Raw genomic sequence first — 20,152 nt, forward strand, 5'->3', positions numbered from 1 at the left:
TATAAATCTGTATGATTTAACAATTTAAATAAGCAAAATCTGCTATTTAGCAAAAAGTACCTTTTATTTCACAGTAATTCTTTTCAATTGTTGACATTATTGAGTTACTTCATATCATTAATGCAGAGAAGAACAAAAATAAAAGTAAAGAATAGGAGAAATGATTCTGAATTATATTAGATGTGAAACCCGAAATTTTCCTTACAATTGGAGCCAACAGACTACAATAATCAACCGCATATTATATTATATTAATTATATATTCAAGATTTTATCTTACTAACCTGCACTTGTGCTGCTGCAGATGAGCTCATCCAGAGATGCTCGGCNTACGAGATTACAGAAATTTTATCGTTTTATCGTTGAACCGAATTTAATTTCCAGAAGAATCTTATGTGAGAATTTTCCCTGCCAATCATAGTTCGATCGATTTTTTATTATATTATAGTTCAGTTTTTCGATGAACAGTTGATCCTGCATAGCAATAATTACATACAGTATGAAGTTCTTATAGGAGACCTGGGAAATTTTTCTTTTGTGATATTTTTAAAGCCAAATTGCTAATATTTAAAATTTACCATATTTTACACTAATATTTATATAGTTGAGCTCCTACATGAACGAGAATTCCTAAAGATCATAGTTGTATATTGCCTCCGGATTTCAAGGAGCGATTTACTTTAAAAAGTAAAGAAGAAGATCAAGGAGTGTATCAAGATAAATAATTATATTGCAACATTACTGGATCGTTACATTTTAAATAGTAATTAGGATGGTGGCTAATGCCACCTTCGCTATTCACAATACCAACATACTTAAAATTTAAACTTAAAACTACCTCAAAACAATAATATGATGTCGTTGCAATTACATGCTTCCTGGGCCATTTTTATGACAAAGGATACATACAATATTTCTTTCTGGTTTCTTTTCAACAGGAATTAGTGCCACTTCCTGTCATAATTATTGTTTGAAAATTAGCCACAGCAAAGTTGATATCAAATTAACTGAAAAGTTCCCGAATATTAAATTGTCGCATTTTCAGTTAACGTCAAAGCTCACACGCGACTCATTTCCCATAGACGACGCAGCCGTACGGACTGATCGGTTTTATCGACCAAGTGACAAGTGAGAGATAAAACTCACACCTGGCCTTTAGTGTGGAATTAATTCTCCAGCTAGCGCTAAAATTTGATAAATGTCACAGCGACATCCAGACGAAAAATGAAACAGTCCCGTGTCACAGGTAGTGGGGTTCTGTTGTTGTGGTGCAGAGCTCTTGGGTTTATTGGAAAAATTGAAATATGAATTTGTGCTTCAATGTTGCTAAATAATTGGCGTGTCTTTGAATATGTACGCAAATTTTAGAGTGATTTCACTACTTGCATTATTTCGCTTCTTTCCTTTTTTCTGAAGTGACGTGGATATGAAAAGATGTAGGAATAAAACTAATAATCCCTTGCGTTTTGAAATTAGATTGTCTTTATTGTTGTGAAGTTCACTTATAGTTGTTACGTTCAAGTCAGATATCAGCGTTTAATCGTGTCGTGTAAATAAATATTTCGTGATTTTGTCCTGCAGGCCTAACATCGCTAGTTCAGTGATTTTTCCTTTCCATCTACGTAAAAACCTGCGCAAATAATATTCGAATTATTTTGTGTTTAATTTGAAACCCCATTTCATTATAGGAGAAATCATGGGATTCCGTCTTTCTCCGCGACGCATAATAATATTTACAACGTCGCTCACGATCATCATGTTTGTGCTGCGACGTCAGAGTGATTCACAGTTTGAGGATGAAAATTATTCTACGGTATCGAATCCGGCGCTGTAATGCGGCAGAAGAGAATGGCTGGCGGACCTTGCAATCTAGAAGCATATGAAGACGATCCTAAGAAACTGGTCGCTGTCTATAGGAGCTGCAGGGATGATCTCAGAACCATCATCGAGAAAGGCCTTCCTGTTCCTACTGCCTTTGAAGAAACTGATGTTAGTATTATGAGAAACGAATAACTGTCTACTGAACTACTTATTCTTAGAAATTGTCATGAGTTGTAGTACGCATATCACTCAATATTTAAATTTCTCTCCACGAGTTTAAAATATATGAAGTGCCAACGTTAGCTCTCATTTTTTTTAACTGATAGGGCAACATGGGGCAGCGCGCCCCCCCCCCCCTTTTTAAACTAAAATTTTGATGAAGATTTAATTGATACGAGGTAGTTCTTTGTTTTGTTTAAAGGTACAACTAATGAGGAATGTATGATGTGAATTAGACTCCTATAGAGTTATTCAATTTTTAATGAAACNAAAAACTTTTCGTTAGAAAATCGATCGCAGGATTCATTTCCATAGTCTAAACTGCTGTCCATCTGTCTCTTATACACATCTAGATGTGTATAAGAGACAGACCAAAATTGCATATTTTTCGTTTCAAAATTATAAAACAACACTTTACAGTTGAAAATAAGAAAAATGTAATAAAAATAATGACATTAATTCATTTATTAACAACTCAAAAAATCATATCCTTAACTTGAAAAAATGTACTCTTGGCTTAAAAAATCTATCACTGACGTGAAGAAAAATATTTCAGTGAAATAAAAATATATATCCCTGACTTGAAAAATATATCTTTGCGATAAAAAATTCGTCCATGACATGAAGAAATGTATCCTTGACTAGAAAAAAATATATTTAGTTTATCAGAAAAAAAATTCGTTCCAGTTTCGTTCATAATCCAGATACTATGTGCAGAGAATTCGTACCTAATCGTGATTTCAGCCAACACCATAAAAACTCATCAGCTTTTGGCTCATTGGTGTTGACTGAAATCAACTTTTGGCAAGGCTAGAGTCAAAAACTCGATAAGGGGTCATAAATACGAATAACTAGAAACTAAACCTGCTGCCTTGAGGCGGCAAATAGAAAATCATGCAATATGAAGTGTAATTTGTGATTCAAAAAGCTAGTCATAGTTTTGAAAAGGTCATTGAGACAAATCTACTGATGTATGACACATAACTTCACCATGGGCGCTTTGCTCCGTGACACGCGTGGGCCCGTTGCCCCACTATAGGTATCATTTCAATTTATATCGTGTCAACATTTTATTTTAAAAGCTAATAGTCTAAATTTGATCTCAAAATTATCCCTATAAACATTGCTTTCAAAATATAATTCACAGTAATTTCAAAAGCTTCATCTACATCAGTAATCTAAAACAGTTTTATTTAGCAGCAAAAAAATTTTTATCTGAGCTAAAACAGTCATTCACAAATAACTTAATAACGCAAACACTTAGCAAGAAGTAACTCCGTGCACTTCATCTCAGTGAAACTGTCGACCGGCGGTAGAGAACACGCACCAATATCTGCCTTACTTAGCGAGAAACCCGCTATGGGCCCGTGACCCGCAGTGGGCTCGCTGCCCCATGTTACCCTAATAAGATACGAGGTCTAAACATTCTTTTTGATCATCACTTGAACAAACTTTGTTCCCACTATGCATTTATTTACAAAAAAAAACTTTGGAGCCAAAATCTTATATTGCTAATGTAAAACTTCACTATAAATCCAACTCATTTCTTACTCGTATCTTGTGAGGCTATGGTAACCAAAACTCTCACATTTCTCATTCGCCTCATCTGAACAATTCTTAACAAACATGACACTTTTCAGGAAGGAAGACTGATGGAAGAAAGAGTTCGCCGGTTGGTGAACGTCAAGCAGAAGTGTAACAATAGAAAGGTTGCAAGCATGCCTATGATCGACTCCTGGATCCGGGTCTCAAAACCACACGAACTTGCCTACTGCCAGCTTGAAAAGGTCAGCTTACTAAAACATTTTTTAGCATTTCTAAAAACGTTTCAAAAAACATTTTTCATGTATTTACCCTAAAATTAACAACTCAGAATTCTTTTGTTTTGTCGGCAGACTGGATCAAGCACGATGCTCACATTCCTCTTCGAAATCAACAACATGGAGACCTTGTATCCCCGTAACGATGACTTGCATCAGACATCATTGGATACTTTTAAAGTAATAGGCCAGGAAGCCGTCGACATGGCGGAAAAATACTTCGACATCATACAAGTGCGCCACCCGTTCACCAGGTGAGCATGAATTCCATAACGTAAATGAGTGTGTGAGGATATTTCACATTCAACATGTATAGATTAACTCTTCAGATTATATTGAGATTAATTTTTGATTAACTCCCTATAAATCAAGTGGCCATATGTTGTATATGTCTTCGTAATTTCCAATTTCGTTTGTTATTGTCAATATTTAATCGGTTTAATCTGTGCACGAATATTCTATATGTATGCAAAATTCAATATTCTGCTTTAGAATTGTTCGCTACTGTAATACGCCTCGCACAGGTAAATTCTTCACGGCTACAAGGGGAGTTTTATGTCAAGCATTAATTTGTCAGCTCCGTGGCAAAAGTTATGCAGGAGTTGGTTGCCCTTGACAGGTGTACTCGAGAAATTCAAAAAATTCGAGCTTCTCGACCTCATATTTCTCGAATTTTCCACGTCTAAAATGTGACAGCTGCATTACCATCAATTGAAATTTCGAAATAACACAATTTCTTTTTCTCCTGAAGCTTACTTCAGCACCCAATTATATATTACTTGTGTACAAATCTTAAACGTGACCTCCCTTTTCTGCGGAAGGAAAGATTGAATTAAACTTATATTGAATAATGTAAAGAAAATCATTCACTTGAACTAAATTTATTGAATAGAATTTGTGAAGAGTAAACACAGAAAATGGAATAAAAACGATAGGCGCGAGCTGCTGCCCGGTGCAAGTCCTCTGAATCGGGAGCAGGAGCTTCACCTGGCTAGTGTAAACCAGCCAGGTAGCACAGGGAAACTGACACGCTAAGCTCCGTGCAGCTCATCCTGTCAAAATAAATGCCAACTGATTTTAATGAAACGAAAGCCAAAAGAGAAAATTGGAACAAGCTGAATGTTAGGGTTCTAAATATTAAAGGCTTAAATTAACGATTATGTATGAACATTTATAATTTGAGATAATTTTGGAGAAGGAAAAATAACCAGTGCTCTCTTTGGAAATATATTGATCAACAATAGAACTTGTGTCCCGCAAATCAAACTTCTCTGTTCATCTAGAGTGTAATAAATATGCGATTCCATTTGGTGTAAAATTTTTAAACGAAATGTTGCAACTAAAATGTTAATTTAGTGTGTATGCATAAATCAGGCAAGATTTACGTTCACGGCAGGAAGTAGTGTGCCCCACATGGTAATGGTGTGGCACTGAGTCGCAAGGCAGTACGGAGTGATATAAATAAAGGAAACGGAATAATATGAATAAGAGGATGGTCTCACAAATTTGCGAAGTGTGAAACAATTTGTCGAGATTTATGAATAGCTTTTTAATGAACAATTAAGATGCGGGTACGAATCTGCTATAGATGTCGCTTAGGAATCAGGGAGAACGCAAATCAACCTCTCTATTTGTCCGTTTCGGCTTTAATTGTGCTTGAAGTGCAGCCTCTTCGCAGCTTTACATGCTCGGTATGTCTCAGCTCTGCTAGTTCTCGCAGGCGAATATAAAGTTGGAATGGAGATTCTGTTCAGTAGCTAATTTCGATCGGGTAGCCATGCAGACCCACAATAACTTTGTGCCTAGTGAAGCGACTCCTGGGCAGAAGCCTATAGGCGTTGCCCGAAGTTTATTTAAAAATCATCGTATATAAGATTAAGCTAGTAGAATTTTAGGGTATAAATCTGTATGATTTAACAATTTAAATAAGCAAAATCAAATCTGCAACCAAGCCTTAAGTGACTTTTATTTCGCAGTCATTAAATTGTTGACATTATTGAGTTACTGCACAGCGTTAATGCAGAGAAGAACAAAAATAAAAGTAAAGAATAGGAGAAATGATTCTGAATTATATTAGATGTGAAACCCGAAATTTTCCTTACAATTGGAGCCAACAGACTACAATAATCAACCGCATATTATATTATATTAATTATATATTCAAGATTTTATCTTACTAACCTGCACTTGTGCTGCTGCAGATGAGCTCATCCAGAGATGCTCGGCAGTCTTTTCGATGCAAAGTAAAGAATAGGAGTAATGAGTCTGAATTATATTAGATGTGAAACCCGAAGTTTTCCATCCAATTGGAGGCAATGGACTGCAATGTTCAACCGTAAATTATCTTTATCTTTCTAGGTTTGATCATACTAACGTGCACTTGTGCTGCTACAGATGAGCTCTGCCAGAAATGTCCGGCAGTCTTCTCGATGCAGCCCTAGGCAGCAGAGGCAGTGTTGTGAGCGGCAGTGCTTAACGTTACAACATAGGATTGTTTTCTAGTAACCTTACGAGGACAAGTTCACATGATAGATTGTCAAATTCCTCTTGAGTCGCTTTGAGAGCTCTCAAGTGTTAGCTTTGAAGAACAATTTTTTAGAGCTTCTGATAAAATATTGGCTAACTATATTTTTGACAATACTACTTTTTTATACTTTTTTAATTTGCCAATATTTGCGTTATTTCTCCAATTCTGTCATATCGCTTCATTTTTGAGTTCGATACACCAATTAATTTCGAGTGCAAAATTATTTAAGGCGCTAAATAAATTAGCTGTCAATCAGAAAACTGAATGGGCCATACTGTCCAAATAATTTCACTTACTGCGTGTAGCTCTGATGCGTCCTATAGCCAAGCAAATCTGGGTCAGGATTGCCCACACAATTAGTAGTGCATCGCCATTAGGACAAAATCTACATTTTCTTAGTGTTGAATTGAGGGTCACTGCATGCTGACATAATTTCCTTAAGCTAATTAATAATTCCTTTAACATATAATATACTTCCTTTAACATATAATATACTTCCTTTAACATATATATATATTAAATAGTAATTTCTTTAAATTACTTTAACAATAATAGCTAATTTTATTGTTTTTCCCCTTTGCGGGACTAACAAATATGAGAACAAAACGCAAAACTATCTGTCAGAAGTTATGAGCGAAGGTATTTGTTTCTATAACGCTGATTTATATTTCGTTCTAATATTCTACATCAACATCGACGAATAAACTTCATAGCCTTCAAGTGTCAGTGTATCTCGCATTCATTATAGGCTATAATCCAGAAGTCTTATTGTTACCTGAAACTTATCGGAATTATAAACATCAATCTATTCACGTCATTCACGAAGTGTGGATTGATATATCTCCGCACAAAATACGAAAGGTGTTTAATATTATCTCTAGTATTGCTGAATGACACTTTTTGTATATTATGCATAGAAACTTCAATCAAATTCATCTGTCACGAGTGCACGAGTGCTGTGGAGAATTATAGTGTAATTATACAATCTTAAGACTGAGCATCAAGGCTGTCAGTCGCGTTAATCGCCTATTTATGGCGTTCATTAACTACGCATTCGACAAATAATTCCCCTCCTAAATAAGATACAAATCGGAAATTCGGAATGCAAATCTGGCTAATTATTTTCAATTAACGTAAATTAAGATAAATTATGTAAACTTTGTATTAACACAGTTTTCATGAACGAATATGCGAGAAAATGCATTTTTTGCATGATTTTTGAGCTTCTAAATGAAATCTGTGCGAGTCATTGGCTGAGTATGGAGCTTTGATGCTTCAAAACTTTCAAATATTCTTAGTCTAAATTGTTCCAATTAGAATATCACGAATATTGATTCAAAAAGTTGCGTGAAAACTTGCTGGCTTTATATTGAAGCAACCATTTAAAGTCAGACTCGAATTTGGAGTTGCTTTTACTTATAATTCCAAATGATACCGCCATATAAAAAATCATTCTCAAGAACCNGCTAGCAGTAGTAGTAGATCTTTTTTGACCCTTATAGAAAGCAGAAACATTCATGGTCACACCTACAAAAAATATCAATTAATTATAACATTGAACAAACAACTTATGCATCGTGAATTCAACATATACAATTATTTAACATGGGACCCACCGGTGGGTCCCATCGCATTACAAGAAAAACATTATCTTCAGATGCGATGGGACCCACCCGTGGGTCACTGTTTTTCTCACCTAATCAAGCTGTAACATATGAGAACAAAACACTGACAACCTCACTCCGAGCTATCTCAGATGCAACTGAAGTTATCGTACATATACCATCGTCGCAACAGGCGAATAGCATCGATATTGGCCGTCGCCGTACACGTAACACAGTGGTGACCCACCGGTGGGTCACATCGCAGGAAACGTGTTTTAATAACGATAATTTTATCCGTAAAAGCAAGCTTTTAATACAGAGCAATATTCAGTTGCACAGAGACGGTGTTACGTACAGAAGAGCCTAGCTCCTCCTTTATAGATAAAAAGAGCTCATCATAAATTTCTTTATGTCATTTGACGAGATTCCCGGCTAGAGAAGATATAAAAATAAACTATAACAAGTGTTCAGTCAGAGTAATCACTATAATCAAATTTAAAAATGATACCTCATATATTATTGAGGTTCAATTTTTTAATTTTTGAGGAAATTTTACGTAAGGAATCGAATGAAATAAATATGCGATATGCAAGAAAAACTTAAGAGTGCCTGAAAAGCACAAGAAAATTCAACTAAAGGTCTATGTTGCCGCAAATAAAATGAAAAGAAAACGCAAGCCTGGTAACAAGAAGAACGGACTCCTTCATCGTTGGGTACCTGCGGTATAGGCGGGAGTCTCGCTTGGACTACCCGAAAATTCTTGACAATATTGTCGTTGAAAAAAAGTTTTTATATCTAACGAGGATATAATTATCATAAACATTAATAGCGCATTGTTAATGTTAATTGGGGATTCCCTGATGTCACTTATTTTCTGTTCCAGTTTTGGCAAATGTAACCTTGCACTATTCCCCTGTAATAATAAATGAAATTGAATTTCCATCAAAATTAGTTTTCTATGAATTCAATCCTTACTACATCCATAGCTCTTCCTCAAGTAGTTCCATGAAATCTCAATCGTTTTGAATTGAAATAAAGATCTACACTTAATCAATTCTTAAAACAATGTTTCACCGCCGTGGCTCGGTAAGTAATATAATATTTACCCATATGGTATGTATGATTTCTGTTCGGAAAATATAAGTAAGGATAAATCGCATATAAAAAATATTGCGCACTTCTATATCTTTAATTAAACATTTTCACGCAATAAGTTGTTCTAATAAATATGTAGTTCTGACAGAGAACGGGCTGGTGGGCGCATTTGTCGCCACAAGTCTTAACCCCAACTATATAAAAAAGATAAATATGTAACGAAATGTAGTGTTGTTCTACCCTTTCCAGGTAAAAAGAATTTCGATTTCTAAGTTGTGTTACGTCCTGGCAATTGGTGGAACGATCTTTGTATTCCTTCAACTTTACTTGGATCTCATCGAAAGAAAGTCTGCAGGATATTCTGCTTATCGTCGCATTATTCGAAAAGAAGCTATTTCTGAAGATAGTGAGGGCGATTTGTTGAACGTCAATGATGAATTATTAATCGGTACGTGAAACTTCTTTCTAATGATAATTAAGAGGAAATCTATAGATTAACTGTCTTATCCACAAATATTTACTTCATTAGTCGGGACAGCTCGAAGCTTCCCTGCTATAACCCTTAGGATATTCTTAACCACACTGTCCTGTCCAGAAACTGAAGCAAATTTATAAATTCAGAGACTAGAGTGGCATGTGTGAACATAATTATTAATTTCAGCGCAAAGAATCAACAAAAAGGTCACAATACGTCAGAAATATCGTAAAAGATGGAGGGTGGTTAAATGATTCAAGATTGTTACCGATTTTTGAGACATTTGTTTTAATTTTTGGAAAACACCATGGGTACATAGATCAAAAATCAAATTTATCAGTGTTCTCTATGAATTTTCTTCTCAGCAATGACGGTAGTTCATGAAAATTACTCGTGTAATTATTTTGTTCAATAATATGTTTCACAGAGACGAGGAACACCATTGCATCTTATTCAAAGCCAATGATACCGATCGAAGAAGTAGTAGCAGCGATAATTTTGTGTGAAGGTAAGAAGAAGTCACATATCTTCCAGTAGGATGTTTAAATCAAGCTATGCTGTTCACCATTTAAATCGGCACGCTTCCAAAATAATTACGTGATTTAATTGGATCATTTTTACCATTAGGGTCCTAATTTCTTATAGCTTAGTGTAGGTGATTACCAATTGTCATTTGAATCTTCATTTTAGTAAGATATTGCTTTAAGGTGAAACCGCTGACCATTAATTGTCTCCTGAAGTTTTTAGTATGAAAACGAAATTATGTTTGAAATATTTGTAACATAATATTCTTTTTCTGTATTCATCGATTCATATACTTTTTAATACAGTTAGTTCTGATAACTTGATGAGCGCCTTCACGGACATTTGCTTTACATAATCCTAGCAGATTGCTCTCCATATTTAACTTCACGCTATCCACACCATGCGTCAGAAAATATCAAAATTTGCTTGCAAATAAACTATAAACTCGATCGAAATATAAGTTAATATCAATTCATTCGTCATGTGTTTGAGCTCTTCACTATTTTGCATGAACCGGATCAGGAGTCAGCCTTTCAATTTTATTTAATATTTTTCCTACGTTTTTCAGACGTTTTAATTTTCCTACGGTTTTCAATCCTATAACGCAATGAAACCCATGCACCGTGCAATCATCCCCATAGTAACTTAACATAACCTAGTCTGAAATGGTTAAAGATACTGGGCAACTAGCCTTTGTGTAATCATATTTTACATCATGTGATGATATTCCCAATTTTGACACTAATACAATTAGTAAATTTTTTATAAATTATCGGCATTACATGTAATTATTCCTCCAGTTTGCAAGGAATATCTGCACCGAACGATTTAGAGATGCAAAAAATATATATTTGTTTCGTTCTATCTCATGATTCGAGTGTATGTTTCTACAGCCGATGAGACGAAACCTTACAAAGGTAGCATCTCATCATTCGAGCAACACATTGATCGCGCAAAGTCGTTGTTGAAATCAATAGTATTTCTTTCACAGCAGCACATCAAGGGAGATGAATTAGTCTGTAGACATCGGTAACCTATTTCAGCTAAAAAATTTAATCAAATGACATTGAAACAATTAATATAAAGAAAACTATGTTTATTGTATGATTTTTAAATGAAATTAACAGCATTTCTTATTTCAATTAAATACTATATTTGAAACGATAATTACAGAGCATTACAAACATACTTAATGCTGTATGGGGGTATCATAAATTAAATTTGGAGGGCTTGAGTTTAAAGCATCACAATTCTTTCTGATGTAGTAATGTATGTTGAGATACCATGTACATAATGGTAATTTAATGACACTCATGACATTTGTTTATAAATTTTAAAATTATTTTCCAGACTCCATGTACTAGTGAATTCTAATGAAGTGATCAGAGGAATTACTTCCGTGGTGGAGTTTTGGCCTCCACAACAACGCAATAAAATCGCTCTAAAGGTTTGAAATATAGTCCGTACGTGGATACGAAGTGAATCACTCACTTTTCATATTTCCTTTGAATCAATTAAGAATTATCAATTAATAATGCACTAACAGCTGAGTCAACCGATGCCGATAATAGATAAAATCATGCGAAAAGAAAATATCCAACTTTTACAGAATCCCTATGGTCTTAATCCTATAGTCTTAAAATCTCTTTAATCAGACTCTCGTTGTTTCTCCAGAAAACTACAGTAATAATAATAAGAGTTACCCCATTCAAACTCATCGCTCATTTATAATTCCCATTCAACTTTAGCTTCGAAGTTCGAAGAAAATTTTCGTTTGTTCTTATCGTGGCGAAAAAAAACACGTGCGAAAAAAAAAACAATTTTCATTCCGTCTCTCCCTCCCTATTTTTCTTGAATCCTTACACTTTAGCTAACATTTCAAATCAGCTTAATATCCCAAGAGGATAGGTATTTACTCGGCTATTGACTCGATATTGACTCCCAAGAAGTTAGGTATTGACTCGATAGGTATTGAAAGGCTCGACTCGATTTAATGGATTCAAGTTTGGTGTTTACTCAAATCAAGAAATTCATGTCGAAGCGATACAGTGAGGTTGCTCCTGAGCGCGATAGTAGGAAAGTTATTTATTGTTCTTTTCCATACTTCGGCCCTGCGTCCGAAGCTATGTCAAGAGAATTAAAAGTCTTGTTCAATAGATACTTCCAAAATGTCAATCTTCATATTGTGCTGTAAACAATTTCACAATCGGTTTTCCTTCGATATAAAGATATGCTCCCAATTCATATGCGATCGTCCCTGGGTTATCAGTATTGTTGTGCACGATGTGCATCTGCGTACGTCGGGATGACGTCATGCAATCTTTATTCCAGGGTCTCTGAGCATAAGGGCAGGAGTTGTAGAACCGGACAGTTGCTATCGCGCCCCCTTCTTTCGGCTGTGCGCGCTCACGCTGAGCAGTGTGATGTCCATATTTCTGACAGTGACTTTAGGGTGTTAGCTTCCACCTCCGGTACTTCAGATTTGCGCATTTTAGAATCATTGTACATCTTTAAACTTAGGCCCAGTTTGAATTCAGCTGTTAGCTCCTACACTACGAACTGACGATGTAGTTGGTCTCCGAAACGTTTTCTATAAAGATATGAATTTTTGTGGACTATTCTATGCTTTTAAATTCTTAGTTAATTTGCGATTTAAGCAAACAAGTGACATCAATTCTTTGCTATATGTTAAAGTGTCGATGGAGCGCATTTTAGAAAGTGCATCAGTGAAAATCTGGTTTCAATCGAAATTATCTTATAAAATTATTTATTATTTGAGATCTATATTCTATGTAAAGAGATAAATTTGAAAGGATTGGTGTGACTCAACCTTTGTGCATATTACTTTGGCCTATATTAGCTAAATTTAAAATCTTGCATATTTCATTATACATCAGCATCGCGTTACACACTCGTCTGTTACATGACTCGACAATTTCACCATATGTTTACTGTTTTCGATTAGTATTCGAGAAAGTGAGAATATTAATGAATAATCAATACCTAACTGTATTAAATAATGAAATGTAGCTTCTCCTTCCCTCAGTTTAGAAAAGTTTCATCTCAATCGACGCTGGGAGTTGAGGAAAAAACGAGGGTGACGTGCGTCTCTAAGAAACTAATTTTTGAAAAGATGTACCCTGAGGAAGACGCATTAATCTACTTAGATACGGACATTGTGTTCCTGCGACCGATAGAAGATCTGTGGAGAGTATTTAAAAATTTCAACGATGAGCAGTTATTTGGAGCTGTAACACCTTTGTGGAGAATCTTCAATGACAAACCTTTCACCGAATTTGAAAAGGTTTGTATACAATATAATAACCACTTGTTTTTTGTTCGAGGTATTCAAGTGACATTCAATACGCACTAATATGCGAACATGATTCTTTCCATAACTTGATCTGAATACCTTATTTTTGTATAATAACTGATAATAAAAGACAGCAGTTGATTTGAAAGTAGACCAATAGATCGAACTCACTGCAATACTTTTCTTGTAAGAGTTGACGGTCATGATAGCTAGTCGCAACATTTTAAATCCATTAATTCTAATCATGGCCTGGCGTACTAAACTGTGCATTATTTACTAGGTTGCGTAAAGGACTTGGTTGGTTGCTTGGAATGGTCAGTTGAAATTCAAGTTTTAGAGGGAATCCTTCCAAATAAAATAAATAAATTGGGGGCGAGGATAGGTCATTCGACGATTTTTTAAGCATACTAGTATCAATAAAATCTCTTAGTATTCTACTTTTCACTTAAAGATGCGATATCTGTAATAACAAATTCATGTGTGAACGTAGGAATGATAAAAATGATTCTCAATGTATGATTAAATTCGTTTGAAGTGCCAATTCTTTTCTTCAGCCGATCGTAGAAAGTGCTAAGTTATTCATTTGTTGTTGGTAGACAGCAAAGGAAGTTATTCCTTTGTTGTTTCCTAGTTGGTAGACAGTGCTAATTTTTTTAAACAATAGTAGAAATTGCTAGTTTTTTTTAACCGATCGCAGAAAGTGCTTAGTACTTTCTTTAAATGATCGTAGACAGTGCTCAGTTTTTTCATTACTATTGTAGAAAGTGTTAAATTTTTTTCTTTAACCGATCGTAGAAAGTGCTATGTTTTTTCTTTAAACAATCGCAGAAAGTGCCAAGTCTTTTCTTTAAACAATCGTAGAAACTGCTAAGTTTTTTATTTAAACAATCGTAGAAAGTGCTAAGTTTTTTTCTCTAATCGATCGTAGATGGTCAATTTTGCTGGACGGGGTTTCAACGCTGGTCTTCTGCTCCTCAATCTTACGCGCATCAGGAGCCAGGCTGAAAAATGGCAGGCCGCCCTCCAGTCGGCCTTGGAAGTTGTTGCATTTAATGAACAGAGCCTTTTCAACCTTATGATGAATTTGGTATGAAAAATTCCGAAGTGAATTCAATTTCTAATAATAATGGCGATTTTATTATTCAAAATTTTCGCTTGAAACGGAACAAGTAATGAAAATTAACCTTTGTAACTGAATTTAACTTTCCGGTTTGTTTCAAAATTTTCACGCAAATTCTTTTTCATTTAATTGATATCACTTTTTTGCTTAAATCGCAAAAAAACTAAGAATTTAAAAGCGAAGAATAGTCCACAATAATTCATATCTCTATAGAAAACATTTCGGAAACCAGCTCCATCGTCCGTTTGCAGAATCTAGAATCACAAATCAGATATCACAAATTAATACATTGAAAGCACAGAACGAAATTAAAAACCTAAATTTACAAGTAATAGACGGAGCACAAAAAAACTATCTATTCACAATTTCAAGGTGATAGGAGCTAAAAGCTGAATTCAAACTAGGCCTAAGTTTAAAGATGTACAATGATTCTAAAATGCTCAAATCGGACGTCCCGGAGGTGGAAGCTAGTACCCTAAAGTCACTGTTAGAAATAGGGACATCGCACTGCTCAGCGTGAGCGCGCACAGCCGAAAGAAGGGGGCGCGATAGCAACTGTCCGGTTCTACAACTCCTGCCCTTATGCTCAGAGACCCTGGAATAAAGATTGCGTGACGTCATCCCGACGTACGCAGATGCACATCGTGCACAACAATATTGGTAAACCAGAGACGATCGCATATGAATTGGGAGCATGTCTTTATATCGAAAGAAAGAACCGATTGTGAAATTGCTTACCAGCACTAAAATGAAGATTAACATTTTGGAAGTATCTATTGAACAAGACTTTTAATTCTTTTTTCTCTCGGACGCAGGGCCGTAGTATGGAAAAAAACAATAAATAACTTTCCTATTATCGAGCTCAGGAGCAACCTCACTGTATCGCTTCGACATGAATTTCTTGATTTGGGAAAACACCAAACTTGCAAAAATCCATTAAGCGAGAAAATATTGCGTATAAATTCAAATTCAGCGTGCATAGCATGGTATGTAAAACAAATGCGAAAACCTCTGTGTAATAATGTTTGAAGCCCATTTAACTTGAATCGGAACGAACAAAAACTAAAGAAACTGGTACTTAGGCCGCTGAAAGTCGGTTTTCGGTACGCAGAAGTCAGAAAACGGCCGTTAGATTTGGTAACATTGCAATCAAGGAAGGACAAACTATTGTTATATTCAAGCCTCATAGTAAATTTGATAGAATTATGTTGCGAGTTTACCTAATCAAAAAATGGTTTGACATGAGAAGGGTGTTTGAAAATTAAAAAGGTGTCATCGACGTATCTATTATAGAATATTGGCTTAAAATCGAAAGGACAATTGCCAGCCAAGGGCAAGGGCGTTGATAAGGGCAAGAGTGTTGTTCTGGTGGATCGTAGACGCTACAACAGTAGCCTAAATGCACTCCTCACCGATCCTTCGAAATTTGTTGAAATTACAGATAAGATCTCTAAAATCATTTTGAAAATCGAAGACAAAATCAGTAATTTATTGCGTAAACTTAAAGATTCTTCTGCCCTTTCACCTGAAACTTATACTAAACTTAATACCTCTGGTTCTTGCCCTGGTATTTTATATGGCTTACCTAAAATTCACAAGTCTGATTTTGCCTCGAAGTTTCCATTTTCCTCGAAGTTTCAACTTTGGCCGCGTATAATACTCCTAGTTTTAAATTTGCTAAATTTCTGGTACCAGTTTTAAATTGTCTTACGACTAATCAGTATACTGTTGATAATTCTTATACGTTTGTGGATCGCTTGATGAATTTTACCGACGTTCGGGATTTAACTATGGCCTCATTTGACGATCTATTGCCTCATATTAATAATCTTGTGATTGGTTTAAACCGTAAATTTTTTAAATCTCTTTAAGAATTATCAGTTCTTAACTCGTTTTTCATATTCGCGGGCAAGTTTTATAGACAAATTGACCGTTTAGGCATGGGACTCCCGCTTGGCCCGACTTTCACAAATATTTTTATGTGTTTTCACGAAGTTTCTTGGCAGCCAATTGTCCTTTCGGTTTTAAGCCAATATTCTATAACAGATCCGTCGATGACATCTTTTTAATTTTCAAACATCCTTCTCATGTCAAACCATTTTTTGATTACTTAAACTCGCAACATAATTCTATCAAATTTATTATGGAGCTTGAATCTAACAATAGTTTGTCCTTCCTCGATTGCAATGGTACCAAATCTAATGGCCGTTTTCTGACTTCTGTGTACCGAAAACCGACTTTCGCCAGCCTAAGTACCAGTTCCTTTAGTTTTTGTTCGTTCCGATTCAAGTTAGATGGGCTTCAAACATTATTACACAGAGGTTATCGCATTTATTCTACATACCATGCTATGCACGCAAAATTTGAATTTTTACGCAATATTTTCTCCCTTAATGGATTTCCGGCAAGTTTGGTGTTTACCCAAATCAAGAAATTCATGTCGAAGCGATACAGTGAGGTTGCTCCTGAGCGCGATAGTAGGAACGTTATTTATTGTTCTTTTCCATACTTCGGCCCTGCGTCCGAAGCTATGTCAAAAGAATTAAAAGTCTTGTTCAATAGATACTTCCAAGATGTTAATCTCCATATTGTGCTGGTAAGCAATTTCACAATCGGTTTTATTTCGATATAAAGATATGCTCCCTATTCATATGCGATCGTCCCTGGTTCATCAATATTGTTGTGCATGATGTGCATCTGCGTACGTCGGGATGACGTCACGCAATCTTTATTCCAGGGTCTCTGAGCATAAGGGCAGGAGTTGTAGAATCGGACAGTCGCTATCGCGCCCTTCTCTTTCGGCTGTGCGCGCTCACGCCGAGCATTTCTGACAGATACTTAAGGGTTTTAGCTTCCACCTCCGGGACTTCCGATTTGCGCATTTTAGAATCATTGTACATTTTTAAACTTAGGCCCAGTTTGAATTCAGCTGTTAGCTCCTATCCCCTTGAAATTGTGAATAGATAGTTTTTATGTGCTCCGTTTGTTACTTGTAAATTTAGGTTTTTGATTTCGTTCTGCGCTTTCAATATATTAATTTGTGACTTCTGACTTGTGATTCTAGATTCTATGAACTGACGATGGAGCTGGTCTCCGCAACGTTTTCTATAACGATATGAATTTTTGTGGACTATTCTTTGCTTTTAAATTCTTAGTTCTTTTTTATTCATACCAGTGAATTTTTTATGACTGAGTTTTGTATAATTGATAAAATTATTTGACACTAAATTTCGCGTTATACCGAAGAATTCACATAATTCCGATAACTTAATGAGGTGTAATTTCGGATCCTATCATATAATTAATAAAGTTCATATGTAGAATGTTTAATTATTGTATTTTACAGGCGTAAAAATTATCAAACTTTTATATTAATAAAATCACATAAACTAGTTGTTGAAGTTACAAATTTTACGTTCATTTCTTAGTTAATATTCAATGCCTCTGTCTTCTAGGTATACGCACGCATTCAATTATAATATCATTACTGATAAATTGTAAAAAATTCTTAATTAACTCCCCAGAATCCTGAACATTTCTACGAGATGGACTGTGAATGGAATTTTCGTTTAGGCTTGTGCACCAACGTCACTCATCGCTGCCCCGGGCTGGTAGCCAACGGTGTCCATGCAGTCCATGGAAATGGCGGCGCGTTTTTCAAGGACAGAAATGTAGTTTTAAAGGTGAGCTTATTCGCCAAAATTATTGGGTCATTGTTTCCCATTTTCAAAATAAATTCATGAGTGCAGAACTAAAAACTAATATATTCCAGTTGGTGCTCGTCACGTCTGTACCTTTGTTACACATCAAACCCTGCATTCGTGTAAACTTGTATAGAACTGATGGCTGTATAATGTGCTAAAACGAGTGACTAACGTTTCCGAAACCTTTGGTTCTTTGTTACTTCTGATTTTTTCACCATGCATTCCTGAATGCTATGGAAACAGAACATCTCGTTCAATCTACTTCATTCTCAGAATAGTTTACAAGTTGATATTTTCAATTTTTCCATAAATTTCATGGACAGATTTTTCATATTAATCTGAACTTAGTGCAGAAAACAATGTTCGAACTATTGTATTATCCAAGTAACAGGTTTTGTACCTGACTCGGAAATAACTGAATTCATACGGTTTACATTAGTGATCGAAAAAGATCGAATTTACTCATATAAATCTATAGTTCATGCTTTGTTTAGTGTCAAGACTAATAAATACAGCATATTTTTGAAAACATTTCGTTACAAGCAAATTTTTAATTTTTTCAGATTCTTCATGAATACTGGAGAGATTTGGATATGTCCAAGTCGCTCAACAATGTGATTAGCGAATTGAATGCGATTTTGCCTGACGCCGTTCTGAAGACTCCCCCATGTGACTTGGTGGAAGGACTACATGAAATGCTGATGAAACATATGAAGTTACTCGACGGCAAGCTGGATAACTAAATATACGACTAAAATGCTTAGACATTGTTAAACTCTGAACTCCATTCTACGCTGCTGGAATCATGATATTAAATAGGATAATATTTTGGTTTGTTGGCTTGAATCTGTGCTTTGTATTTTCAGCGACACCTGACAACCAAATTTATGGTTTGATAGAGTTATTTTAAAACTATTCAGCGAAGTTGACTATTACATCCCACATATAACCTAATTTTGAAATATTTAAAAATTATTCCTAAGTGGAAACCCTCCCAGTTAATTGCATAAAGATATGACCAGAGTTATATGCTAGATATAGTTATAGTAAACATTTCACTAATACAGTGGAATATTTATTCTCCAATCAAAAACCTGCTATTTAGTAGTTTTCTTATATATCGTAGTAGATGAATATTTTGCTTTATATTCAGTAGTCATCAAACTTCTTATTTATAGACTGAAGTAAATTGAAGTACTCTGCAAACAAAAATTAGCGCTGTCTAGTTCTGTATGGCGTTATCAATATATTTGACCACTTTCGTTATACCTTGTTCTGTCGCGGACTCGATTAGTTACTTATATTTCTGTAGTAATCTAGCTGCCTAACGGTAGCCTTAATTCGTAAGGTCCAAGGAAATTGATACTTCAATGAACATTTACTTCATAAAGCCACCGCAAATCCTGCACATTCAGAATTTAATTAGAAATAGTCCATATACAAGTGAAATCATATATTATATTTATTATTCTAAGAAGTTCAAAGGGACATGGTTCACTATTCCTAATAAAAATCGATTGCAAAATAATTGAAAATTTTACCACAACTTGAATCTATGAAGAGTGAGCATTATACAACTTAGTTCCAGAATTATTTATTTCACTAATTCGTCGTTGGAAAACCTGAACATGAATACAAGTAAGACAAGTCTTGACAAAAATAAACGCGAGCTGAAATATTCACAATCCTAATATCAGCATTTAATTATTATGTACATTATATTCTGTTAATCAAAGGGTAACTGCATATATAATAATAGGTTGTTTGCCATATATAATGCAAAAATTGCGAGCAAATCAAAAGAAATTATAAATTCCAGCCCCCAGTTATATCCCGACATCACAACATCCAGATCCACTTTGTGAATTACTTTAATTAAATTCCATCGTTGTGGCTATTCAGTCTGAATCTGTCTAACAAAACCTGGTG

General features: G+C 35.1%; 2 protein-coding genes across 2 annotated transcripts; both read left to right on the top strand.

Annotated features, from left to right (window-relative positions):
• The first annotated feature begins 922 nt into the window (after nucleotides 1–922).
• Nucleotides 923–4,895, top strand: LOC108672125. Its single transcript, XM_018159750.2, has 5 exons — nucleotides 923–1,246; nucleotides 1,689–1,989; nucleotides 3,681–3,827; nucleotides 3,936–4,114; nucleotides 4,796–4,895. The coding sequence occupies exons 2-5, from the start codon at nucleotides 1,834–1,836 to the stop codon at nucleotides 4,893–4,895; spliced, it is 582 nt and encodes a 193-aa protein (XP_018015239.1). The 5' UTR covers nucleotides 923–1,246; nucleotides 1,689–1,833.
• A 3,979-nt stretch (nucleotides 4,896–8,874) lies between these two features.
• Nucleotides 8,875–19,745, top strand: LOC108672126 (glucoside xylosyltransferase 2-like). Its single transcript, XM_047880115.1, has 9 exons — nucleotides 8,875–9,077; nucleotides 9,336–9,534; nucleotides 9,989–10,069; nucleotides 10,980–11,088; nucleotides 11,437–11,533; nucleotides 13,133–13,390; nucleotides 14,328–14,486; nucleotides 18,044–18,202; nucleotides 18,787–19,745. The coding sequence occupies exons 1-9, from the start codon at nucleotides 9,057–9,059 to the stop codon at nucleotides 18,964–18,966; spliced, it is 1,263 nt and encodes a 420-aa protein (XP_047736071.1). The 5' UTR covers nucleotides 8,875–9,056; the 3' UTR covers nucleotides 18,967–19,745.
• The last annotated feature ends 407 nt before the right edge of the window (nucleotides 19,746–20,152 follow it).

The sequence above is a fragment of the Hyalella azteca genome, unplaced genomic scaffold, assembly GCF_000764305.2.
Source record: "Hyalella azteca isolate HAZT.00-mixed unplaced genomic scaffold, Hazt_2.0.2 contig477, whole genome shotgun sequence".
In the NCBI taxonomy this organism is placed as follows: Eukaryota; Metazoa; Arthropoda; class Malacostraca; order Amphipoda; family Hyalellidae; genus Hyalella; species Hyalella azteca.